The sequence below is a fragment of the Ascaphus truei genome, chromosome 4 (assembly GCF_040206685.1).
Source record: "Ascaphus truei isolate aAscTru1 chromosome 4, aAscTru1.hap1, whole genome shotgun sequence".
NCBI classification, from domain to species: Eukaryota; Metazoa; Chordata; class Amphibia; order Anura; family Ascaphidae; genus Ascaphus; species Ascaphus truei.
In genome coordinates this window covers 7,934,420-7,962,146 of record NC_134486.1, presented here as the reverse complement: position 1 = coordinate 7,962,146, position 27,727 = coordinate 7,934,420, and the positions used below count along the sequence as shown (strand labels likewise).

Genomic DNA, 27,727 nt, shown 5'->3' with positions numbered 1-27,727 from the left:
AATGCTGCATTAAGAAGGGATAATCCCACATAGCAGGCAAAAGAAAAAGCTCCCAGCAGCCAGGGAAACCTACCAGGCCCCAAACCGGGAGACTCCCTACATTTCATGCTTTCAAACACCAAATATTGGGGCGCTGCTGCATTGTTACGCCCGGCACTGGCTTGGAAAACAGTAGAAGACCCTGTGCAGGTCACTGCAGAGTGCCGGGGGCCCGCAACACGCCGAGTGCCGGGGCCCGCAACACAACACGCCGAGTGCCGGGGCCCGCAACACAACACGCCGAGTGCCGGGGCCCGCAACACAACACGCCGAGTGCCGGGGGCCCGCAACACGCCGAGTGCCGGGGCCCGCAACACAACACGCCGAGTGCCGGGGCCCGCAACACAACACGCCGAGTGCCGGGGCCCGCAACACAACACGCCGAGTGCCGGGGGCCCGCAACACAACACGCCGAGTGCCGGGGGCCCGCAACACAACACGCCAAGTGCCGGGGGCCCGCAACACAACACGCCGAGTGCCGGGGCCCGCAACACAACACGCCGAGTGCCGGGGGGCCCGCAACACAACACGCCGAGTGCCCGCAACACAACACGCCGAGTGCCGGGGGCCCGCAACACAACACGCCGAGTGCCGGGGGCCCGCAACACAACACGCCGAGTGCCGGGGGCCCGCAACACAACACGCCGAGTGCCGGGGGCCCGCAACACAACACGCCGAGTGCCGGGGGGCCCGCAACACAACACGCCGAGTGCCGGGGGCCCGCAACACAACACGCCGAGTGCCGGGGGCCCGCAACACAACACGCCGAGTGCCGGGGGCCCGCAACACAACACGCCGAGTGCCGGGGGCCCGCAACACAACACGCCGAGTGCCGGGGGCCCGCAACACAACACGCCGAGTGCCGGGGGCCCGCAACACAACACGCCGAGTGCCGGAGGCCTGCAACACAACACGCCGAGTGCCGGGGCCCGCAACACAACACGCCGAGTGCCCGCAACACAACACGCCGAGTGCCGGGGCCCGCAACACGCCGAGTGCCGGGGGCCTGCAACACAACAGGCCGAGTGCCGGGGGCCCGCAACACAACACGCCGAGTGCCGGGGGCCCGCAACACGCCGAGTGCCGGGGGCCTGCAACACAACAGGCCGAGTGCCGGGGGCCCGCAACACAACACGCCGAGTGCCCGCAACACGCCGAGTGCCGGGGGCCTGCAACACAACACGCCGAGTGCCGGGGGCCTGCAACACAACAGGCCGAGTGCCAGGGGCCTGCAACACAACACGCCGAGTGCCGGGGGCCCGCAACACAACACGCCGAGTGCCGGGGGCCCGCAACACAACACGCCGAGTGCCGGAGGCCTGCAACACAACACGCCGAGTGCCGGGGCCCGCAACACAACACGCCGAGTGCCGGGGGCCCGCAACACGCCGAGTGCCGGGGGCCCGCAACACAACACGCCGAGTGCCCGCAACACAACACGCCGAGTGCCGGGGGCCCGCAACACGCCGAGTGCCGGGGCCCGCAACACAACACGCCGAGTGCCGGGGGCCCGCAACACAACACGCCGAGTGCCGGGGGCCCGCAACACGCCGAGTGCCGGGGGCCCGCAACACAACACGCCGAGTGCCCGCAACACAACACGCCGAGTGCCGGGGGCCCGCAACACGCCGAGTGCCGGGGGCCCGCAACACAACAGGCCGAGTGCCGGGGGCCCGCAACACAACACGCCGAGTGCCCGCAACACAACACGCCGAGTGCCCGCAACACAACAGGCCGAGTGCCGGGGGCCCGCAACACAACACGCCGAGTGCCGGGGCCCGCAACACAACACGCCGAGTGCCGGGGGCCCGCAACACAACACGCCGAGTGCCCGCAACACAACAGGCCGAGTGCCGGGGGCCCGCAACACAACACCCGAGTGCCGGGGGCCCGCAACACAACACGCCGAGTGCCGGGGCCCGCAACACAACACGCCGAGTGCCGGGGGCCCGCAACACAACACGCCGAGTGCCGGGGGCCCGCAACACAACACGCCGAGTGCCGGGGCCTGCAACACAACACGCCGAGTGCCCGCAACACAACACGCCGAGTGCCGGGGGCCCGCAACACAACACGCCGAGTGCCGGGGGCCTGCAACACAACACGCCGAGTGCCGGAGGCCCGCAACACAACACGCCGAGTGCCGGGGGCCCGCAACACGCCAAGTGCCGGGGGCCCGCAACACAACACGCCGAGTGCCCGCTACACAACACGCCAAGTGCCGGGGGCCCGCAACACAACACGCCGAGTGCCGGGGGCCCGCAACACAACACGCCGAGTGCCGGGGGCCCGCAACACAACACGCCGAGTGCCGGAGGCCCGCAACACAACACGCCGAGTGCCGGAGGCCCGCAACACAACACGCCGAGTGCCGGAGGCCCGCAACACAACACGCCGAGTGCCGGGGACCCGCAACACAACACGCCGAGTGCCGGGGACCCGCAACACAACACGCCGAGTGCCGGGGGCCCGCAACACAACACGCCGAGTGCCGGGGGCCCGCAACACAACACGCCGAGTGCCGGGGGCCTGCAACACAACACGCCGAGTGCCGGGGGCCTGCAACACAACACGCCGAGTGCCGGGGGCCTGCAACACAACACGCCGAGTGCCGGGGGCCTGCAACACAACACGCCGAGTGCCGGGGGCCTGCAACACAACACGCCGGGGGCCCGCAACACAACACGCCGAGTGCCGGGGGCCTGCAACACAACACGCCGAGTGCCGGGGGCCCGCAACACAACACGCCGAGTGCCGGGGGCCCGCAACACGCCGAGTGCCGGGGGCCCGCAACACAACACGCCGAGTGCCGGGGGCCCGCAACACAACACGCCGAGTGCCGGGGGCCTGCAACACAACACGCCGAGTGCCGGGGGCCCGCAACACAACACGCCGAGTGCCCGCAACACAACACGCCGAGTGCCGGGGGCCCGCAACACAACACGCCGAGTGCCGGGGGCCTGCAACACAACACGCCGAGTGCCGGGGGCCCGCAACACAACACGCCGAGGGCCTGCAACACAACACGCCGAGTGCCGGGGGCCTGCAACACAACACGCCGGGTGCCGGGGGCCCGCAACACAACACGCCGAGTGCCGGGGCCCGCAACACAACACGCCGAGTGCCCGCAACACAACACGCCGAGTGCCCGCAACACAACACGCCGAGTGCCGGGGCCCGCAACACAACACGCCGAGTGCCGGAGGCCCGCAACACAACACGCCGAGTGCCGGAGGCCCGCAACACAACACGCCGAGTGCCCGCAACACAACACGCCGAGTGCCGGGGCCCGCAACACAACACGCCGAGTGCCGGAGGCCTGCAACACAACACGCCGAGTGCCGGGGGCCCACAACACAACACGCCGAGTGCCCGCAACACAACACGCCGAGTGCCGGGGGCCCGCAACACAACACGCCGAGTGCCGGGGGCCCGCAACACAACACGCCGAGTGCCTGCAACACAACACGCCGAGTGCCCGCAACACAACACGCCGAGTGCCGGGGGCCCGCAACACAACACGCCGAGTGCCGGGGGCCCGCAACACAACACGCCGAGTGCCGGGTGCCCGCAACACAACACGCCGAGTGCCGGGGGCCCGCAACACAACACGCCGAGTGCCGGGGGCCCGCAACACAACACGCCGAGTGCCGGGGGCCTGCAACACAACACGCCGAGTGCCGGGGGCCTGCAACACAACACCCCGAGTGCCGGGGGCCCGCAACACAACACGGCAAGTGCCGGAGGCATGCAACACAACACGCCGAGTGCCGGGGGCCCGCAACACAACACGCCGAGTGCCGGGGGCCCGCAACACAACACGCCGAGTGCCCGCAACACAACACCCTGAGTGCCGGGGGCCTGCAACACAACACGCCGAGTGCCGGGGCTCGCAACACAACACGCCGGGGGCCCGCAACACAACACGCCGAGTGCTGGGGCCCGCAACACAACACCCCGAGTGCCGGGGGCCCGCAACACAACACGCCGAGTGCCGGAGGCATGCAACACAACACGCCGAGTGCCCGCAACACAACACGCCGAGTGCCGGGGGCCCGCAACACAACACGCCGAGTGCCGGGGGCCCGCAACACAACACGCCGAATGCCGGGGCCCGCAACACAACACGCCGGGGGCCCGCAACACAAAACGCCGAGTGCCCGCAACACAACACGCCGAGTGCCGTGGGGCCCGCAACACAACACGCCGAGTGCCCGCAACACAACACGCCGAGTGCCGGGGGCCCGCAACACAACACACCGAGTGCCGGGGGCCCGCAACACAACACGCTGAATGTGACCTGAGAGCAGATCATCTGCACTCGCCGAGGACTCTCCCCCGGGAGCGCCGGGCAGGCCGAGGACTCTCCCCCGGGAGCGCCGGGCAGGCCGAGGACTCTCCCCCGGGAGCGCCGGGCAGGCCGAGGACTCTCCCCCGGGCGCGCTGGGCAGGCCGAGGACTCTCCCCCGGGCACGCCGGGCAGGCCGAGGACTCTCCCCCGGGCACGCCGGGCAGGCCGAGGACTCTCCCCCGGGCACGCCGGGCAGGCCGAGGACTTCGCACATGCGAGAAGGAATGGAAATGGTCAACATACATAGACCAAGGGGGAAACCAGTCCTCAAGGGAGATGGATGCAGCTTCTAGTCCTTCCTCTTCTGGATTATTAGATGACCCTCTCTATGCATATGTGACAGGACATTATGTTTAATGTATACTCGTTACTTATGTACATATTCTTATGTTCACCTTGAATGTGTAGGTGCGAGCTTTTCCTGTGGTCTTTCTTGCGTTAATGCTTGTACAATCTCTAGAAAACCTGCAATCTTCCAATGAACAGATCAGTAATAATAACATGCGGCGGAGGTGGGTGGATCCTGCGATACCATCTCTTCTGTCTTCTAGTTATCTGCGTCCCGAGTGCCCGCAACACCCCGCACGGGCCCGCTCCCCGCCTGCGGCCTGACGTGGAGGAGGAGGTCATTCAGTCACTTACCCGCTGAGACATGTTCATCTTAAATTGCCTTCTGGATTCCTGATGCCACAATCTCTTCGCCGACCTGTTGGCGTCGTGACGGAGAACACGATGTGAAGCCAGGGCTGCTTTAAGGAAGGCCTGGGAGACAGAGGGAGAGAGAGATGCATGGATCAGGAAGTGTCCCTGCCCACTGCTTCCCTGGACTCCATGCTCGTGTAATGGAAAGGCCGGTCACACAACTCAGCAGTGTAATTACTTCAACCCTTAAGGAAGGGACCTACAGGCCCCTCCAGCACTCAAGGGGTTAAACTAATGACTCCTTCAGTGCTGGACAGCCCAGCAATACATTTCTCTGAAGGGGCAAAAACCCAAACCCCTCGTTTCTTTAAACCGCCCCAGGACTTTGAGAAGCAGACTGCTTGTCAGTCAAGTGTTGGCACTATGAGGCCACGGCCTGAGGTATACCATCACACCCGCCAACATTGAGCACCTGAAAGCGGGTACCGCACCCTTTACTTCCTCTGCCCATGTACTGGGGCAGCTCCTGCTGCGTGTACATGCCGCATGTTAGCGGGCAATGTATTTCTTCACACCGATCAATACATACAATAGATGTACTGGAAACTTCCCAATCACATGCTGAGCGTTTAGCCAACCGGTCACTGAGTGACAAGCCGCTGTAATTAGCTGGAGGCTCCGGACCAATGGGAGGCCGGCGTGCGGCGCCTGCCGGCTCACAGGTAGAAGTACATACAGTAGGTAGCCCAGGGTTTAATAGGTATGGGACACCGAACAAGATGAGAAACCCTATATCATGTACATAACGGACTCCTAACCAATAGCAAGTCATGCTGTAATCACACAATTGATATTTCATCATTAAACAGACATTTAACTCCATTTTTTTTTCTTATGTTGTGATTGTTACCAAAAAAATGTAATTCACAAGTAAAAGTTACTCAAGTTCCTGCCCCGTTTGTTACTTTCACGGAGAATCCTTCGCAGTTGCAGTTTGCGCCTGATAATGTATATGTCAGTGGGGGGACTCCATTTTGTCTGCTGCACCCATTCTATACTAACACTGCCATTATGTTTTATTATGTTGGTGACTGACCTTTTACCCAATTAATGTTGGCTGATTTCCTGGACTATGTATGTTCAGACATGGTTTCGGATTGAAGAAACAGGAAGTTTAGCCAACGATGCATAGTCTAAATTTATGTACTGTCTCAGCACTTCAAGCAAGAATTATGATGTCGCTCAAGACTGAACTAACTGTAACTTTCCAGATAAGCATGTAATAAGGGAAGTAAGCTTTGCACGTATACACTTTCGCTCGGCTATAAAAGCCTGACTGTGACTATTAATAAACAGGAGAGGTTTTTGACAACGATCGTTGGTGTCCGACTCAATTACTTGCTCCTCCGAGCTGCTCGTAGCTTTTCCTGTTCAGCACCTTAAGAGTGGTAAAAGGCCTCCCGGGGGGTAATGTATCCGAAGTAGCGGAGAAGATTCCTACTTATGATGAAGTAGAGAATAAATGTACACTATCCGTGTGGATTCTTTTCTAGGAAGTTCTCTTCAGCCGAGAGAAATTATGATGTCGGGAACCGTGAACTTTTGGCTATCAAATTAGCCCTGCAAGAATGGAGACCTATCCTCGAGGGTACCAAAGAGCCAATAGCTATTCTCACCGATCACAAAAACTTATTGTACATTGAGGGGGCTCGTCGCCTGGGATCCCGCCAAGCACGTTGGGCACTCTTTCTCTCGTTTCAATTACACGATTTCCTATATTCCGGGTACCAAGAATATCAAGGCCGATGCTCTCTCTCGCCAATTTTCTACGGAGGAAGGATCTAACTAATCTTCCGAGACCATCCTTCCAGCAGAGTATATTATTTCTGAGAATACTTTTGATATCCTGGATGAGATCAATAAAGCCCAGGCTCATATCCCTAGGAGATTTAAGGTGCCAGAAGGACGTCTGTACGCTGCCCCACGTTATCGCCACAAGATCTTAGAGTGGGCATTCTTCCAGATCTGCTGGTCATCCAGGCTTCAAGAGGACAGTGGATCTTATTAAAGGACCTTTTGGTGGCCTAAAATGAACAAAGACATTTTTGATTTCACCAGAGCTTGTCCAGTCTTGTCCAGTCTGTGCTCAGAGCAAGTCCGCCTGACACAAACCTTCCGGTCTTCTCCTGCCTCTTCCTATTCCGGAACGGCCATGGAAGCATATTTCCATGGACTTTATTGTGGAACTTATAAGGGGATGAATACGATCCTTGTAGTAGTGGACAGATTTTCCAAGCACACACACTTCATACCCCTCAAGGGTCTCCCCAATTCAGCTACCTTGGCTGACACTTTTTGTAAAGAAATTTTCAGGCTACACGGCGTGCCTCGCGTGCCTCTCTCCATTGTCTCGGACAGGGGTACTCAATTCATCTCTAAGTTTTGGCGAGCTTTCTCTCAGAGACTTGGCATTTCCCTCCTCTTCTCCTATGGTTACCACCCGCAGACCAACGGCCAGACGGAGAGAATGAATCAGACCTTGCACACGTGTGTGTTTGTATGTGCGAGCGTGTATACATGTGTGCTTGTATGTGTGAGCGTGCATACGTGTGCTTGTATGTGTGAGCGTGCATACATGTGTGCTTGTATGTGCGAGCGTGCATATGTGTGTGCTTTCATGTGCGAGCGTGCATACGTGTGTGCTTTTATGTGCGAGCGTGCATACGTGTGTGCTTTCATGTGCGAGCGTGCATACGTGTGCTTGTATGTGCGAGCGTGCATACGTGTGTGCTTTCATGTGCGAGCGTGCATACGTGTGTGCTTTCATGTGCGAGCGTGCATACGTGTGTGCTTTCATGTGCGAGCGTGCATACGTGTGTGCTTTCATGTGCGAGCGTGCATACGTGTGTGCTTTCATGTGCGAGCGTGCATACGTGTGCTTTCATGTGCGAGCGTGCATACGCGTGTGCGTTTGTATGTGCGAGCGTGCATACGCGTGTGCGTTTGTATGTGCGAGCGTGCATACGTGTGTGCGTTTGTATGTGCGAGCGTGCATACGTGTGTGCTTGTATGTGCGAGCGTGCTTGTATGTGCGAGCGTGCATACGTGCGTGCTTGTATGTGCGAGCGTGCATACGTGCGTGCTTGTATGTGCGAGCGTGCATACGTGCGTGCTTGTATGTGCGAGCGTGCATACGTGCGTGCTTGTATGTGCGAGCGTGCATACGTGCGTGCTTGTATGTGCGAGCGTGCATGCGTGCTTGTATGTGCGAGCGTGCATACGTGTGCTTGTATGTGCGAGCGTGCATACGTGTGCTTGTATGTGCGAGCGTGCATACATGTGTGCTTGTATGTGCGAGCGTGCATACATGTGTGCTTTCATGTGCGAGCGTGCATACGTGTGTGCTTTCATGTGCGAGCGTGCATACGTGTGTGCTTTCATGTGCGAGCGTGCATACATGTGCTTGAATGTGCGAGCGTGCATACGTGTTGCTTTCATGTGCGAGCGTGCATACGTGTGCTTTCATGTGCGAGCGTGCATACGCGTGTGCGTTTGTATGTGCGAGCGTGCATACGCGTGTGCGTTTGTATGTGCGAGCGTGCATACGCGTGTGCGTTTGTATGTGCGAGCGTGCATACGCGTGTGCGTTTGTATGTGCGAGCGTGCATACGCGTGTGCGTTTGTATGTGCGAGCGTGCATACGCGTGTGCGTTTGTATGTGCGAGCGTGCATACGCGTTTGCGTTTGTATGTGCGAGCCTGCATACGCGTGTGCGTTTGTATGTGCGAGAGTGCATACGCGTGTGCGTTTGTATGTGCGAGCGTGCATATGTGTGTGCTTGTATGTGCGAGCGTGCTTGTATGTGCAAACGTGCATACGGGTGTGCTTGTATGTGCGAGCGTGCATTCTTGTATGTGCGAGCGTGCATACGTGTGTGCTTGTATGTGCAAGCGTGCATACGTGTGTGTTTGTATGTGCGAGCGTGCATACGTGTGTTTGTATGTGCGAGTGTGCATACGTGTGTGTTTGTATTTTCGTGCATACGTGTGTGTTTGTATGTGCGAGCGTGCATACGTGTGTTTGTATGTGCGAGTGTGCATACGTGTGTGTTTGTATGTGCGAGCGTGCATACGAGTGTGTTTGTATGTGCGAGCGTGCATACGTGTGTGTTTGTATGTGCGAGCGTGCATACGTGTGTGTTTGTATGTGCGAGCGTGCATACATGTGTGTTTGTATGTGCGAGCGTGCATACGTGTGTGTTTGCGTGTATGAATAATAATAATATATATATATATATATATATATATCCCTGATGAAGTACGTTAAGCATGTGAAACGCGTGGGGGTATTTGTTGTTACGCAGCAGATCTCACGATTGACATCATCACGTTCATGCTTCTGTTGCTGTGACTCGTGCATGCTGCGGCCATTCCTGGAGCTGCAAGTTGTGGTCAGGGGGGTATGTGGCAGGCCGGGGTGGGAGAGGGGAATGTGGGTGGTCGGGAGCATGTAGCAGGCCGAGGGGGCACGTGGCAGATAGGGGGCACGTGGCAGATAGGGGGCACGTGGCAGATAGGGGGCACGTGGCAGATAGGGGGCACGTGGCAGATAGGGGGCACGTGGCAGATAGGGGGCACGTGGCAGATAGGGGGCACGTGGCAGATAGGGGGCACGTGGCAGATAGGGGGCACGTGGCAGATAGGGGGCACGTGGCAGATAGGGGGCACGTGGCAGATAGGGGGCACGTGGCAGATAGGGGGCACGTGGCAGATAGGGGGCACGTGGCAGATAGGGGGCACGTGGCAGATAGGGGGCACGTGGCAGATAGGGGGCACGTGGCAGATAGGGGGCACGTGGCAGATAGGGGGCACGTGGCAGATAGGGGGCACGTGGCAGATAGGGGGCACGTGGCAGATAGGGGGCACGTGGCAGATAGGGGGCACGTGGCAGATAGGGGGCAAGGGGGAGAGGGGTATGTGGCAGGTCAGGGGACAGGGCGGTAAGTGGCAGGCCGAGGGGGGGGAAGGAAAGTGGCAGCAGGGGGGAGAGTGGTATGAGGCAGGCCGGGGGGTGGGGCCATAAGAGGCAGGCCGTGGGGGAGGGGAGGTTGGGGTGTTAAGTGGCAGGCCGGGGGGGGGGGGGAAGTGGCAGGCCGGGGGGGAGGGAGAAGTGGCAGTCCGGGGGGGGGGGGGGGGGGAGTGAGAAGTGGCAGGCCGGGGGGGGGGGGGGTATGTGGCAGGCTGGGGGGGAGGGAGATCGGGTTGTAGCCTCACTAACCCGATTATGTGACAGACTGCCGGTCTGGCACAACATATGGCTTTAGCGGTAGGTTAACCCCTGCCTTGCTGGCCCATAGCCGTTTCTATCTGCCGTGTGCAATCAATGTGTTGCAAGCACCTAAGCTTCCTAATCTGCAAACCCCGGGAGGGGGAGAAACAGCTGAGAAAGTACAAAGGGACGATGATGCCCGAGGGCGACTGCTTGGGACGTGAAGGGAAGCAGATGTGGCTCATTGTACCCGGCAGTGCAGGGGGCGCAAATCCTGGTTCCCTCACACGTACACACACGTGGGGCTGTTTCCCTCACACGTACACACACGTGGGGCAGGTTCCCTCACACGTACACACACGTGGGGCTGGTTCCCTCACACGTACACACACACACGTGGGACTGGTTCCCTCACACATACACACACGTGGGACTGGTTCCCTCACACATACACACACGTGGGACTGGTTCCCTCACACGTACACACACGTGGGACTGGTTCCCTCACACGTACACACACGTGGGACTGGTTCCCTCACACGTACACACACGTGGGACTGGTTCCCTCACACGTACACACACGTGGGACTGGTTCCCTCACACGTACACACACGTGGGACTGGTTCCCTCACACGTACACACACGTGGGACTGGTTCCCTCACACGTACACACACGTGGGACTGGTTCCCTCACACGTACACACACGTGGGACTGGTTCCCTCACACGTACACACACGTGGGACTGGTTCCCTCACACGTACACACGTGGGACTGGTTCCCTCACACGTACACACACGTGGGACTGGTTCCCTCACACGTACACACACGTGGGACTGGTTCCCTCACACGTACACACGTGGGACTGGTTCAATTAATGGCCACATACGCAGCAGTGGGACTGATTCCCTCACATGGCCACATACTAATGGCAGTGACATGGTTAAGGGGTCAGTCCCTCCTAGGGGCAAAGCGTACTAATGGCAGTGACAGGGTTAAGGGGTCAGTCCCTCCTAGGGGCAGAGTGAACTAATGGCAGTGACATGGTTAAGGGGTCAGTCCCTCCTAGGGGCAGAGTGTACTAATGGCAGTGACAGGGTTAAGGGGTCAGTCCCTCCTAGGGGCAGAGTGTACTAATGGCAGTGACAGGGTTAATGGGTCAGTAGCTCCTAGGGGCAAAGCGTACTAATGGCTGTGACATGGTTAAGGGGTCAGTCTCTCCTAGGAGCAAAGTGTACTAATGGCAGTGACAGGGTTAAGGGGTCAGTCCCTCCTAGGGGCAAAGTGTACTAATGGCAGTGACTTTTTTATTGAGGAAAAGATATAGTGTCCACTAGCTGAGAGCCCCGGCGTTGCCCGGGATGTTTGTGGTGTGGGTGTGGCATTTGGGTGGGGAGTGGTCCACGCGGCCCATGTGCGGTGGTAGTGCTGCTGTGGCTGTACTGATGGTGATTGTATTGGTGTGCTGATTTGGGAGGGTTTGGTGCTGATGTGGGGGTGCGGATGTGGGGGTGCCGATGGGGGAGGTGCAAAGGTGGCGATGTGTGGGTGCTGATGGTGTTGATGGGGGCTGGGAATGGTGGGGAGGCGAGAATGCCAGTGTGCTGGGGGGGCATACCGGTGTGCTGATGTGGTGGTGCTGGGGTGTGTGTGTGTATACATTGTATGTGTGTGTGTGTATACATTGTATGTGTGTGTGTGTATACATGTGTGTGTGTGTGTATGTGTACGTGTGTGTGTATACACGTGTGTGTGTATACACGTATGTGTGTGTATACACGTGTGTGTGTATACACGTGTGTGTGTGTATACACACGTGTGTGTGTATACACATGTGTGTGTGTGTATACACGTGTGTGTATACACATGTGTGTGTATACATTGTGTGTATGTATATATTGTGTGTGTGTATACGTGTGTGTGTATACACATGTGTGTGTATACACGTGTATACATGTTTGTGTGTGTGTATACATGTTTGTGTGTATACATTGTATGTGTGTGTGTGTGTATAAGTGTGTGTGTGTGTGTGTGTGTGTGTGTATACATGTGTGTGTGTGTATACATGTGTGTGTGTGTGTATACATGTGTATGTGTGTATATACATGTGTGTGTATATACATGTGTGTGTATACACATGTGTCTGTACACATGTGTGTGTGTGTGTACACATGTGTGTGTATACACATGTGTGTGTGTATACACGTGTGTGTGTGTATACACGTGTGTGTGTGTATACACGTGTGTGTGTGTATACATGTGTGTGTGTATACATGTGTGTGTGTGTATACATGTGTGTGTGTATACATGTGTGTGTATACATGTGTGTGTATACATTATGTGTATGTATACCTGTGTGTATACGTGTGTGAGTGTATACGTGTGTGTGTGTATGTGTACATGTGTGTGTGTGTATGTCTCCATGTGTGTGTGTGTATGTCTCCATGTGTGTGTGTGTATGTCTCCATGTGTGTGTGTACGTGTACATGTGTGTGAGTTTACGTGTACATGTGTGTGTGTGTACGTGTCTACGTGTACATGTGTGTGTGTGTGTGTGTGTACGTGTACATGTGTGTGTGTGTGTGTGTGTACGTGTCTACGTGTACATGTGTGTGTGTCTACGTGTACATGTGTGTGTGTGTCTACGTGTACGTGTGTGTGTGTCTACGTGCATGTGTGTACGTGTGTGTGTGTGTACGTGTGTGTGTGTGTGTGTGTGTACGTGTGTGTCTACGTGTGTGTCTATGTGTGTGTGTGTCTACGTGTGTGTGTTTGTGTCTACGTGTGTGTGTTTGTGTATACGTGTGTGTGTGTATACGTGTGTGTGTGTCTACGTCTGTGTGTGTGTGTGTCTACGTGTGTGTGTGTGTGTCTACGTGTGTGTGTGTGTGTCTACGTGTGTGTGTGTGTGTCTACGTGTGTGTGTGTGTCTGTGTCCCTGTGTGTCCTTTGGCCCGTGACTCCGCCTCAGGGAAGGGGGAGGTGGTGGGAAGGGGGGGGGGTGGTGGGAAGGGGGGGGGGGGGGGGGGTGGGGGGGAGGTGGTGGGAAGGAGGGGGGTGGGGGGGAAGGGGAGGTGGGGGGGAGGTGGTGGGAAGGGGAGGGGGTGGGGGGGAGGTGGTGGGAAGGGGGGTGGGGGAGGTGGGAAGGGGGGTGGAGGTGGTGAGGAGGTGGTGGGAGGTTGTAAGGGGGGAGTGAAGGGAAGGTGAAGGGGGGGTGAAGGTGGGGGTGGAGGGGAGGTGAAGGGTGGGGGTGGAGGGGAGGTGAAGGGGGGGGGTGGAGGGGAGGTGAAGGGGAGGTGAAGGGGGGGGTGGAGGGGAGGTGAGGGGGGGGGGAGTGGAGGGGAGGTGAAGGGGGGGGGTGGAGGGGAGGTGAAGGGGGGGTGGGGGGGTGAAGGGGTGGTGGGGGGTGAAGGGGAGGTGGGGGGGGTGAAGGGGAGGTGAAGGGAGGTGAAGGGGAGGTGAAGGGGGGGTGGAGGGGAGGTGAAGGGGGGGTGGAGGGAGGTGGAGTGAGGGGTGGGTGAGGGGAGGGGAGGTGAGGGGTGGGTGAGGGGAGGTGAGGTGAAGGGGGGTGAGGGGAGGTGAAGGCCGCTCCCTCACCCGTCCGGCCGCTCCCTCACCCGTCCGGCCGCTCACTCACCCGTCCGGCCGCTCACTCACCCGTCCGGCAGCTCCCTCACCCGTCCGGCCGCTCCCACGTGGATCTGAGGCGGGAGGCAGCTTGTTGTGGCCGCTCCCCCGGTGTGTCCCGGGCACTCGCTCCTCCGCTCACTGTAGCGGCGCCGGGGGGGGGGGGGGGTCGAGGGGAGGTGATTTGAAGGGGGGTGAGGGGTGGGTGAAGGCCGCTCACTCACCCGTCCGGCCGCTCCCACGTGGAACTGAGGCGGGAGGCAGCTTGTTGTGGCCGCTCCCCCGCTGTGTCCCGGGCACTCGCTCCTCCGCTCACTGTAGCGGCGCCGGGGGGGGGGGGGGGGGGTCGAGGGGAGGTGATTTGAAGGGGGGTGAGGGGTGGGTGAAGGCCGCTCACTCACCCGTCCGGCCGCTCCCACGTGGAACTGAGGCGGGAGGCAGCTTGTTGTGGCCGCTCCCCCGCTGTGTCCCGGCTCCTCCGCTCACTGTAGCGGCGCCGGGGGGGGGGGGGGGGGGTGTTTGAAAGCGCGGGAGACACGGGGAGAGGAGGACGTGCGCGCGGGTGTGAAGGCTGATTTCGGGGAGGAAGAGGCGGAGGCGGAGGCGGGTATGTGAGCCCCCCCCCCCCCCCCGGGTTATACAATGCTGCTAATGTACACCCCCCCCCCCTACTGTGTGTGTGTGTGTGTGTCCCTGTGTGTGTGTGTGTGTGAGTGTGTGTGTGTGTGTGTGTGTCTGTGTGTGTGTGTGTCCCTGTGTGTGTCCCTGTGTGTGTGTTTGTGTCCCTGTGTGTGTGTTTGTGTCCCTGTGTGTCCTTTGGGCCGTCACTCCGCCTCAGGCCAATGAGAGGTGTGCGGGGGCGGCCCAAGGGACCAATGAGATTTCCCCTAGGGACACCGGACATCCAGCAGGCAGGCAGGCTGGCATACAGTGCTTTCACTAATATAGTATAAGATATGAAACGCATGAAGCCTGAGTTCCCAGCGCAGTGTATTGCGAGCACATTACCCACATGTGCAAACACTGGTGTTGGAAATATACAGAGGAATTGCTGTGTGCCACTGTAACAGCTGTTAAATTATCTTTTCTACTTCCTCTATATCTATTTCCTCTTCTGTGCTAGGGGGGAGAATGCTAAAAAGGTTGGAGGAGATTTTAAACTAGGATGGAGGGGGGAGGGGAATGAAACAGATAATGAACTAAATGGAATAGATGAGGATACAAGGTGGTATGGAGGTAGAATGGGGGCAAGTGCAAGTTTGACAAGCAGTGAGATACCCATAGTAAATAGAGATAATACTACAAAATTTCTAAAGACTAAACCAAGTGGGCACAGAAAGGAAGGAGCAGATAAGATAATAGTACAGGCTGAAAAAAACCTGAAATGCATGCTTGCTAATGCAAGAAGCCTGACAGATAAAATGGGGGAGCTTGAATTAATAGCTGCAAGGGAGCAGTATGATATCATAGGCATTACTGAAACATGGTGGGATGAAACTCATGACTGGACAGTTAATTTAGAGGGTTATTCTCTTTTTCGGAAGGATCGAACAAATAGAAGGGGAGGTGGAGTATGTTTATATGTTAAACCGGATCTAAAACCTATTATAAGGGAAGATGTTTTTGAAGGGAATGATGAAAATGTAGAGACCTTGTGGATAGAAATCAGCAGTGGAGGTAAAAGTATAAAGAAAATGTTTGTGGGAATATGCTATAAACCACCAAATATCTGTGAGATTGAGGAAGCTAAAATACTTTTGCAGATGGAGAAGGCATCAAAACTGGGTCATGTTTGCATATTGGGGGATTTTAATTATCCAGACATAGGCTGGGGCACTGAGAAAGGATCCCACAGGTGAGTTTCTTCAATCATTCAAGGTACTGCTTGATGCGGCCCTTGAACAAGGCATATTGAATAAATCAGAATTTGAGTTCATTTACATTCCAACACCCACCATTCCCATATACTACCATCTACCCAAGATTCACAAATCTGTTTCCAATCCTCCTGGACGCCCCATTATATCGGGCATTAATTCAATGACAAATTTATCCCAGTATTTCGATTTTTACCTACAGCCTTTAGTTACTGAGTTACCGTCACATCTCAAAGACACCACTGCGGTTATTAAATTACTCCAACAAACCAAGTGGAAAACTGGATATAGATTGGCCACGCTAGATGTACAATCATTGTACACGTGTATACCACATCAGGCGGGATGTACGGCGGTTAGATACTTTTTGGAGTCATGCAATTTGATAAAACAAACACAAATTGACTTTTTGTTATGCTCCATAGAGTTTATTCTAACTCATAACTATTTTTTGTTTGAATCTGAATCTTATTTGCAGACACTTGGTACCGCAATGGGTACCAAGTTTGCCCCATCGTTTGCAAACCTATATATGGGGTGGTGGGAGAAGCTCGCTATCACTGAGATATCTCCTCCACAGTTAATCATGTGGAGGAGATATATAGATGATATTCTCATCATTTGGGACGGTACTGAAGCCTCTCTTTTAGAGTTTATTGCACAGTTAAATATCAATACGTGTAACCTCTTTTTCAGTGGGGAAAACAGTGAAACCTCAGTGCATTACTTGGACCTTGAAATTACTATTGAATCAGAGCAAATCTGTACAAAAACATATTTCAAGGATACTAATGTGAATTCTTACATTCATCCTTCTAGTTGCCATTTTAAACCCTGGATCACCAATATCCCTTTCAATCAATTCGCACGCCTCAAGAGGAATTGTACCAATGATGAGCAATTCCAAGATCAGGTACTCTTTCTGAAGGAAAGATGTATACAGAAAGATTATGATAAGCTTCTGATTGATCGTGCTATTGACAAAGTCAATCTCGTTAAAAGAACTAACTTATTAAAAAATAAGAAAAAAAGAACAAAGAGATTTGACTTTAAAAAGGGGGTTGTTAATCAGAATTTAGAGGCTATGACTGAGCTTGTACCAATAAAAGAGGGAGTAAAACATGATGACCCAACACAAAGTGATAAATTCCCAGTGTTTATTACACAATTCAATGACAAACATAAGGCCATACAATCGGCTATTGCTAAACACTGGAGGGTTCTATCCTTAGACCCTGTGTTGAGTGTCGGAATGTCGTTGAAACCTAAGATCGTATATAAAAAAGCTCAAAATTTAAAAGGACTAATAGCCCCATGTCAACTAAAGTCTGTTTCCAGTAACAAGGGCACACTAAGATCCTATCTAGATCTAAAGGGCAACTATAAATGTAGTAAATGCAAGATATGTACTAATTTATTGAATAAGAAAGAGGTTGTTTCTTTTACCACAAAACAGAGTTTTAAAATTAATCATTTTATAAATTGCTCCACTGCTTATGTAGTGTATGTACTCCAGTGCAAATGTGGGTTACAATACATTGGCAAAACAAAACGGTGTATGAAGGTGCGAGTAATGGAACATATGAGGAACATTAAAAATGTGCACAAATTAATAGATAAACAGATGCCCCTAACCCACCTTTAAAGCACTTTTATGATAGTCACCAGTGTGACCCGAGTGGCATTTCATTTATGGGCATTGAAGTTGTCCCTGCAAATCAGCGCTTGGGCAACAGAGATTTACACCTGAGTAGAAGGGAACAATTCTGGATCTATACCATGCAAACCAGATTCCCACATGGTTTAAATGATTATATAGAATTGGTTCCCTTCCTAAAAGAATAAATTGTTAGGTGAATACTTGGGGTTCCTCTATGTGATCTAATCAATTTTTATGAATTCTGTGGACAATTTGTTTCTTTTAAAAAATCATTTTAATATGTGTGTATAAATGTATGTTTAGATCTAAACTGGGGTATGGTAATATATGGTTAGAAGTGACTTATTTTATCGGGTAATAGGTCAACTCAAAGTTAAATATGGGACCTATATATCATCACTCCATCTCAGAATGGGGTTTTATTTAATTAACTAATTACTTAATTACTTAAACATGCTGTATGGGACTCCATTTTTACTCTGTTGTATTTACATGTGCCTTCACTCTTCTTAATGACGTTAGATCCATTGGCTGCTGCTCTGCATATAAACTCCGGGGACAGCGCTATCACGTGACCTCCGGACGAAGCACTTCGTGCGAAACGCGTAGAGGTCACGTGGCGGCAGTCCTCGTGGAGTGTTTGCAGCCGGTGGAAGCGGGTCCTCACGCATCTAGCAGGGTAAGTACTCAGTCTGGTCCGGACCCTTTCTGTAGTACTAGCGAGATCCTGTGCAGACCCGGTGCTATCACCGATTATATTAGTGTATAACCAGTAATTTTAATGATCTTTGTTGATATATATTTGTTTTAACCCCTCAGTGGATGCTTGTGCCCACTGTCCTGTTTTATTAATAAAGTGTTCATACCCCTTAGTGCGCCTGTCTGTCATTTGTTTTTCTTGTCTGTGAGCCCCCCTTGTGGGAGCTCACTCTTATAGGGGATGTGTGGAACCCCCCCAGACTAAAGGCTGCAAGAGGGATCCCATACAGTGCCACCATTAGCGTGGAGCAACACACTTCCCTAGTTAAAGAAAGAAGTGGGATCCCTGGGGGAGCGGACCGGCCATGTTGAGAAGCAGCTGGACCTCAATATTAAAGCCACAAAGAAAGTGGACAAAAAAACCCACCGATCTCCAACATCAAATTAATGAGATTAGAGAGCGCCAGGAGGACGCTGAAAACCGAGATCGGCGGAATAATGTGCGCATTAGAGGGGTCCCCGAGACAGAAGGTGACTGTAACGCATACGTACTGCGCTGGATGGAGTCCCTGCTACCGGAGTTACCCAGGGAGCGCCTGGAGATGGACCGCTGTCACCGGGCGCTGCGGTCAAGGCCCCTACAATCAGAGCAGCCGCGGGATATAATAGTGCGGCTGCATTATTATAGAACGAGGGAGGCTGTGCTCCGCAAGACCCGAGCTAGCCCCGCACTGGACTTTGAGGGAGCTCGCCTGTTAATATTTCAGGACTTGTCCCCAACCACGCTGCTGCGATGCAGGAATCTAATCCCCATTACACGGATTCTGCGAGACAAGGCCGTCCGGTACCGCTGGACCTTCCCATTCGGTCTGCTGGTGGTCCGGAATGGGAGGCCAGTCTCTATGAGGGACCTGGAGGAGGGGGATGCCTTCTTGCAGAAGCTGGGGCTGAAGGAAAACCACCCGGCTGCAGCCGACGCAGAGGAAGCCCCGGACCCCACATGGGCCACAGCGGGACGCTCCCCCCGGCCTGGTGTTAATAAAGATAAAGACTGAGGGGGAGGACGTGAGGTAGAGGGGTCGCCAGTTTTAATGTCTCCCAGTTATCCAAGTTATTACACCCCCCAACAGACGATTAAAGTTGCCTTTACACCACGCTACACGCTGAGGAACCCCCACAGTAACGGGAGAAGAGGGGGACCGGCCCACCCATATGGACGCTGCAAGAACAAAGGGTACATACCTGGGGCCCCGAATCAGAAGATGGCGGCTGCCACGAGGCTGATGGAGGCGCCTGCTGACACGCAAACCCCGGATATCCATGGAGCAGAGGAGGAGAGCGCGCGCTTCCCTTCAATTCGGCGCGAAATGGGATCCAAGATGGCGGAGTCCGGACGTCCGGTGACGTCACAGGGCGGAGCGGGAGCGGCCATCTTGGAGGTGGCGGAAATGCCAATGATAGTGAGGGACAGCAGCCACCGGAAGTAGGGAGAGTGGCGGAGGCGAGCAGCAAAAGACAGCAACCGGACAGCAGCGCGAGCGGCAGAGGCGACGGCCCTGCACACCCCGGCCCTAATAAGCGGGGCAATAAGAAAGTGAACGGAATGGGCGGCAGGGGGCATAGAGAAGGGGCGTGGAAGAGTGGCAGCTAAGGGGAAACCAGGCAAAGGGGACAAATACCCAGTTGGTTGGCACTAGGGGTGTGGGAGAGGGGGAGGGGCAAAGGCAAATCAGTGAGCAGGTAGGGGGTAAGTAGGTGATAGGGCCAAGGGAGGTAGGTAGGCAAAAGGAGACAATGGAGGTAAGGGATCTAAAAGGAAGGTGAAGGGAGCCAGCGAAGGTAGGGGGAAGTTATAGAGACAGTGGAGGGAATAGGGCGAGGAAGTGAAGAGAAGGAGAAGAGAGGGGCTAGGTAAGTAATAGAAGGATGGGGGAAGTTATGCGAGAGGAGGAGAAGCAGGGAAGACAGGTGGCGTAGGGGGCGGGAGCAGTAGGAGGAGACGGGACACACGGAAGTTAAGGGAAGACAGAGGAGATAAGTGATAGGAAATAGTGGGGTAGCAGCAGCGAGGGAGGAAAGTAGGAGGAGGGCAGGGTTAGGGATGAGCGAGTAGACAGGAGCGCTAATGATGGAGGAATAATGCAGAGTGAGTATGTGAAGTGCAGCAGGAAGGTGGAGGGGGGGGGGGGGGGGAAGTTGGATTGGGAAGGTTCAGGGTTACCCCGAGAAGTGTTGCAGAAAACAAAGAAGCGGCAGGGAAACTAAATCCACGAGAGAGTGGAGTCAGCTGACATCACAGCGTGGACTCAAGGGACTGGCGGGGGTACCAAGTCTCAGCAAAAGGGAGGGAGAAGAAGGCAATCTCTGAAGTTGGGGGGGGGGGGTCCGTTTGGCACAAAGATAGCAGAACGGGAGGGTGCTACAGTTAGCAAAAGGTTTTTTTTCTGATTGCATGTGTTAAAGGCGGGCGGGGGTATCACGACAGAGACCTGCTCCGCGGTCCGCATGGACCTCATGCCTGAGCCGGGTGATATTCAGACCCACGGCTCTGGCGAAGTCCTTTGGGGTGGTGGGAGGAGGAGGGTGGGGGTGGCTTGAGGTGAGCGGTACCCCGCCCTGCCCCTCCGGCACCCGAAGGCGATGAACTCGGTCCCCAGTTGGCTGGGCCAAGGATCCGAGGTCACTATGTGTGTGTTAATCTTGTGGTTTTGTGTTTGTCTCTCCCGATGTTTCCTCATGTACTCCCCCTGCCCTAACCCTACCCTGGCTGAGGACACCCGAAAGGAGCGACGACGGCGGGAGCCACCTCACCGCAAGGAACCACACAGAGGCACAGTTAAGGTACACAGAAGCAGCAGCTCAGTAACACCCTACAAATGAGTAAGGAAATAACGGTCATTTCACATAACGTGAAAGGCTTTAACAATCCCATCAAGAGGAAAATAGCATTCAGAGATTACATTCGCAAAAAGGCCGATATCGTCTTCCTACAAGAGACTCATTTCTCCCAAAATAACCACCCCACATACCTAGATAAACATTTTAGATCGTATTATCTGGCCTCGGCGCCTGTTAAAAAAAGAGGGGTAGCAATCTTAATACATAATAGGCTATCGCTTCAAGTAGCCAAGACCTATGTAGACAAAGATGGGAGATATATCATTAACAGGGATAATACATGGTCAGCCTCTAACGTTAGCTACAGTGTACACTCCCTGTGAACACGCCCCGGAGTTCTTTATACAATTGTTCAAACTGCTACACAGCAAAGCACAGGGTAATATTCTATTAGCGGGGGACTTCAATAGGACACTAGACCCAGACTTGGACAGATGCACGGGGACTAACCAACCACAGAAACAGGACATACTAACAATCGCCCAGGGGACGAGGGATTGCCAATTAGTGGACATCTGGAGGGAGCAGAATCCTATAGCGAGGGAATATACCTTCTTCTCACAACCCCATAACAGATACAGCAGGATAGATTACTTCCTGATAACAAACAGGGTGGTCCCAGTGGTCTCCCGCACAGGGATTCATGACTTCTCTTGGTCAGACCACGCACCGATAGAGCAGCGGTGCACACTGAGTTCGCTGGACAGACCCGGAGCGAACTGGAAACTGAATGAGCTCCTACTGAAAAACCCGGTAACCGAACGGGAGATAGGGGATAAACTAAAAGAATACTTCGAAATCAATGAGGGAAGTGTGTCCTCTCATTCGACACTATGGGAAGCCCATAAGGCGACGATGAAAGGGATTTTGATGAATTTGGCCGCCAAAAAAAAGAGAGAGAAAGAGACTAAGATAAAAGAGCTGAGGGAGAGACTGGCACAACTCTCAGAGGCCCACATCGCCAATAAACAGGATGATATCCTGAAGGAGATATCGGACACCAAAATTAAACTCAATCTGTTGCTAACCTCCCAGGCCGAGAGAGAGTTGGCATGGTCAAGACGTAAGTTTTACGAAAAAGCCAACAAGCCGGATACCTTACTTGCCAATAAGCTACAAAATAGGCTTCCAAATTACTGTATCTCATCGATTCGAACCCAGGGTGTGGACCTTACCTCCAATCCTAGAATGATCGTTGAGGAATTTAAACGATATTATGAAACTCTCTATGATGGAGATAAGGTCAGCAACACACAACAAACAGGAGAGAGGCTTAAAGTATTTTTAAAAGAGGCACGATTACCCAAATTGAGCAGAGGAGAGAGAGAAGCGCTACAGGGGGACTTTACCTCAGAAGAACTAGCGGAGGTAATAAAGTCACTTAAGCCAGCCAAGGATCCAGGTCCAGATGGCTTCTAAAATCTATATTATAAAAAATACCCGAAAACTTTAGCCCCCCAACTACTGAAATTATTCAATGAAATTCTCGCAGGGGCCTCCTTCCCAACTCAGATGCTCCAAGCCTCCATCTCACAGATCCATAAGACGGGTAAGGACCCGGCAGACTGTAAGAGCTACCGGCCAATCTCCCTGATTAATTCGGATGTAAAAATCTTCTCTAAACTTTTAGCAAACAGGGTGGGTAGTGTCCTTCCCAGACTAATACACCAGGATCAGGTGGGGTTTATCGGAGGCGGGCAAGCGGCAGACAATACCAGACGGATAATTGATCTGATTGATTTGGCCAAGAAACGTAATATCCCGTCAATGGTATTGAGTCTGGACGCGGAGAAGGCCTTCGATAGAATAGACTGGCCCTACCTGAGGGAGGCTTTGAGAGCATTTGGCTTTGAAGGACGGATTCTCGAGGCCATCCTGGCATTATACAATGGCCCTACAGCTAGGGTCCGACACCAGGGCTTCCCCTCGGATCAATTTAAGATCTGTAGCGGGACAAGACAGGGGTGCCCCTTGTCCCCGCTGTTATTCGCCCTGTGTATCGAACCTCTAGCAGCGCATATTCGCTTAAGCCCCGATATCTCAGGGATAGAGGTAAAGGACCAAGCTCATAAAGTAGCGCTGTATGCAGATGACGTGATCCTGACACTGCCTAAACCCCTCACCTCCCTGCCCAATGTCTTTGAGATTTTGGGAAAATTTAATCAAATTTCCGGGTTCAAAATCAATCAGACCAAATCAGAAGCCCTAAACATAAATCTACCACGACCTGTAGAAAAATTGATAGAAATAAATTTCAATTTCAAATGGCTAGTCTCCTCTATCAAATACCTCGGGGTAGATATTACCAGAGATTATAATTCACTCTATAAAGCAAATTACCCGAAATTGTTCAGGACTCTAAGGGAGGACCTCAGAGTATGGGCCGGTTATGGTATTTCATGGTTCGGGACAATTCATAGTATTAAAATGAGCCTCCTCCCCAGGGTGCTCTCTCTCTTCCAGACCCTACCGGTACCGTTGGTTTACGCTGATGTCCTCTCCTTACAGTCTCGAATATTGAAGTTTATTTGGAACAACAGAAGCCCGCGAATTGCGAAGAGCATATTAAAAAGGCCAGTTACAAAAGGGGGATTAGCGGTACCTTGCTTGTTGGCATATTACAAGGCAGCCCAATTGAGCCAAATTTTCCAGTGGCACGCAGACCCGTCTTTGCGGAGATGGGTGGCACTGGAGAGAGACTGCTGTGCACCAGTTGAGCTGCACGATTTAATCTGGCTTCCCAAACGCTGTGGAAACACAATAAAGATGCGGCTGCAGGCCATGGCGAATTCTCTAGCGGTGTGGGAGAATTCCAAATTTAGACATACGCTTACCACCAAACAATCCCAGATGACCAAATTACTCAAGAATCCAGATTTCGCTCCGGGGATGCTTAGTAAAAACTTTTTAATTTGGTCTCAGTCGGGTCATAAACGACTCAAAGATCTGGAGAGGAGGAAATTTATTAAAACATTTGAGCAAATTAAATCGGAAAAAGGAGTACCAAACTCAGAACTATTCAGATACCTCCAGATCAGAGCTTTTTACAACAAATTCCCAATTCGACCCCCAAGAACGAATTTTGAGCAAATGTGTTCTAGAGGAACGGACACAAGGGGACTAACCTCTAGGATGTACATGGAAGTGATCTGTCCTGGAAAGACTGACGAACCCCGACAACTACATGACGAGATGGGAGACTGACTTAGGGGGAGACACTAAAAGACAAAGTCTGGGATCATATCCTTCAGGCTGCAGCCAAAAGCTCAGTCTGTGCCACGTTAAAGGAGAACGCATTTAATGTCCTCATGCGTTGGTATCATACCCCACTTAAACTATCTAAATTTGTTAAAGGGTATTCGCCGCTCTGCCCAAAGCATTAGGGAATGGTTACAGAGGATCCTAAACTTGGAGATCCCCTGGATCCGTGGCTGTTCCTTTTTGGCAGGCGAATCCAGGGATTGCCAAAAGCGGCACACAAGCTGGTTGCGCATTTCGCAACCGCCACACGATGTGAGATCGCAGCAGTATGGAAACGAGATGAAATTCCAGTTATCCCCCGAATTCGGAATAAAATTTGGCACGTGTGCCAGATGGAACAGTTGACTAGTTGGATCAACGACTCTGGCCCAAATTTCCTAAAAGTATGGGCGCCATGGATTGCCCAAACAGACATCCCAGGGGTAGATGCCGACACAATCCTGCATTAATAGAGTTGAATGCGTTCTCCGATGACGGGCAGGACTTAGGCACTATCAATTAGGAGAGAGGTAGGACAAGCCCCGAGACTAGAGGACAGGGCTGCTAAGACCCTAATCCTAGGAAGGATACAGCCGCAAGGCTGAAATCAAGGATGCAACATCCATACAAGTTCAAGGCCGTCCCGCCCCCCCCCTTTTTTTCCTTCCTGTGTAAACCTACTGTTGTCTTGTCTAAGTCATGTGGGTTAGGTTTGTCAAGTCCAGTGTTTAAATGTTGTGAGTCCAAATTGACAAATGTTGGTGCTCTATCCCTGCACCGACGGGGATGGAGGCTGTACTTGTATGGGTAATGTGATACCAAACTATGGAATGTGGCACATTATATGCTCTGTAAAACCCAATAAAAACTTAAGTTGAAAAAAAAAAAAAAAAAGTGAGTAGAAGAATGGAGTGTGAGTTGCGGGATTTGATCAGAAGCCAGGAGAGGGATTTCATGAGGGGAGATGCTGAGACAGATCTAGGAAAGAGTAGAGTGATTCTGGCAGCAGTGTTTAGGATAGATTGTAGGGGAGACAGGTGAGAGGCAGGAAGGCCGGACAGCAGGAGGTTACAGTAATCAAGACGGGAGAGAATGAGGGCCTGAGTCAGAGTTTTAGCAGTCGAGCAACAGAGGAAAGGGCGTATCTTTGTTATATTGCGGAGGAAAAAGAGACAGGGTTTAGAAATGTTTTGAATGTGAGAGGCGAATGTGAGAAAGGAGTCGAGTGTGACCCCTAGGCAGCGTGCTTGGGCTACTGGGTGAATGATCGTAGTTCCAACAGTAATGTGGAAGGAGGTAGTAGGGCCAGGTTTGGGAGGAAGTATGAGGAGCTCTGTTTTAGCCATGTTGAGTTTCAGGCGACGGAGGGCCATCCAGGATGATATAGCAGAGAGACATTCAGAAACTTTGGTTTGCACAGCAGGTGTAAGGTCAGGTGTTGAAAAGTATATTTGTGTGTCGTCAGCATAGAGGTGATAATTAAACCCAAAATATGTTATTAGGTCACCTAGAGAGAGTGTGTACAGAGAAAAGAGAAGAGGTCCCAGGACAGAGCCCTGGGGTACCCCCACAGAGAGATCAAAAGAGGAGGAGGAGGTGTTAGCAGAAGAGACACTGAAAGTACGATGGGAGAGGTAGGATGAGATCCAGGATAGAGCTTTGTTCCGAATACCAAGAGTATGGAGAATGTGAAGGAGAAGAGGGTGGTCCACGGTGTCAAATGCTGCAGAGAGGTCGAGTAATACGAGCAGAGTGTAATGACCTCTGTCTTTGGCAGCATGGAGGTCGTCAGTTATTTTAGTGAGGGCTGTTTCCGTGGAGTGAGCAGTGCGGAAGCCAGATTGTAGAGGGTCTAGGAGAGTATAGGTGTTGAGAAAATGGAGCAAGCGAGAGAATACAAGACATTCAAGGAGTTTAGAGGCAAAAGGCAGGAGGGAGACAGGTCGATAGTTAGAAGGACAGGTAGGGTCAAGCTTGCTGTTTTTGAGTAATGGTATGACTGTTGCATGTTTGAAGGAGGATGGAAAGGTTCCAGAGCAGAGGGAGGAGTTAAAAATGTGTGTGAGCGTAGGGATTATAGTAGGAGCAAGAGGTTTTAGGAGATGGGAGGGAATGGGGTCAAGAGGGCAAGTGGTAGAGGGAGAAGAGGCGATCAACAGCGACACATCCTCCTCTGAGACAGTGGAAAAAGAGTCAAGGAAGGCAGGTGTTTCAACCACTGTCAAAAACGCCGACTGACGCTGTGGAGGAACAGAACAGATCTAATGGCTCAGAGAGGCGGAGGAGTCCTGAAACAGTAATCACGACCGTGAGACCTGAAAGGCGGATGAGCCTACCCCTCATGAAGGTGTCTGGAAGCCGTTCCACGGATTTTCCGGTAAAGATGGAGGTACCTTCGGTGCCTACATCCATGTGGCGGAAGCTGACAAAGGCAAACGGCTGGATGTCGACTCCCTTCGGGTGCGGGTCCTGGACTTGCAACAGGATCCCGCAATATCTTCTGGTGATCAAGCCATTGATACGGTGATCGCTGGGGCTGATGAGAAGCCTTCGATCCTCGTTCCGGTGAAAGAAACTTTTGCCTTTATCCGATCCATGACTGAACATTTGGCCCCTAAACCAGCGGCCGCTGCCGTGGCCGATACGGCGTTGGTCCCTGAGACATAGTTCTTCTGTGTGGTCGGGTGTTCTGACTTCTGCTTTTCTGGCCCGGTATGAGAAATATGTAATGACCCATAGGCCTATTCCCAAACCACCCTGGGACCATGAGATTATGGTGGCATACCAGTCTAATTGGGATCCAGATAATTCCCTGGAGAATTGGGATTCTGAGGGTTAAGATTAAAATTGGTATAACGAAGGAGAAGGGAATGGTAGTCCAGGGATGTTCTCTTGTGGGTCATCTGGGTATAGTTCGCCGGGATCAAGTATGTCCATGCCTAAGATAATACCTGGGTGTGGGTGCCCAGTATGTTACCAGGAAGATCGGCATGCTCGCGCTTTAGATTCAGTGGATCATGCCGTGCGCATGGGTATTTTCAGTGACAGTGCCCGTTAGTAGGATGCATTAGTTAGTCCCTGGAACCGGAGCACTAGTATAAGAAGGTTATCCATGTTGGAAGAACCTATGTTATACAGGACAGTCATGTGATGTGTTCTTCAATAAAAATGTAATTATTTGTTTACAGACAATGTGCATCATGCATACTGATGTGACATTCATGTGAACTGTGATTTTGTTTTGTTCAGGTTTCCTTTGACAATGGTACTCGAAAAGTTAGGACCCAAGCGGGGTCGTTGGGAATTCACCAGAGAGAGAGTGTAGCAGGGTCCCCCCTGACTACTATTCTGCCCAATGGGCAGGCAGTAAACCCTGGTACTATCAAGTTGACAGTAGTTGGTATGGGGTTTCCCCCTCACCTTTGGTA

General features: G+C 53.3%; 1 protein-coding gene across 2 annotated transcripts in view; it reads right to left on the bottom strand.

The window, feature by feature from the left end:
* Positions 1-27,727, bottom strand: part of LOC142492563 (uncharacterized) — a 76,055-nt gene that overhangs the window by 43,246 nt on the left and 5,082 nt on the right. For both annotated transcript variants that reach the window (XM_075595293.1, XM_075595292.1), the window contains exon 2: positions 5,033-5,152. In XM_075595293.1, coding sequence (XP_075451408.1) covers positions 5,033-5,050 — 18 coding nt within the window. In that variant the 5' untranslated portion in view covers positions 5,051-5,152. The remainder of the gene's footprint in view (positions 1-5,032; positions 5,153-27,727) is intronic.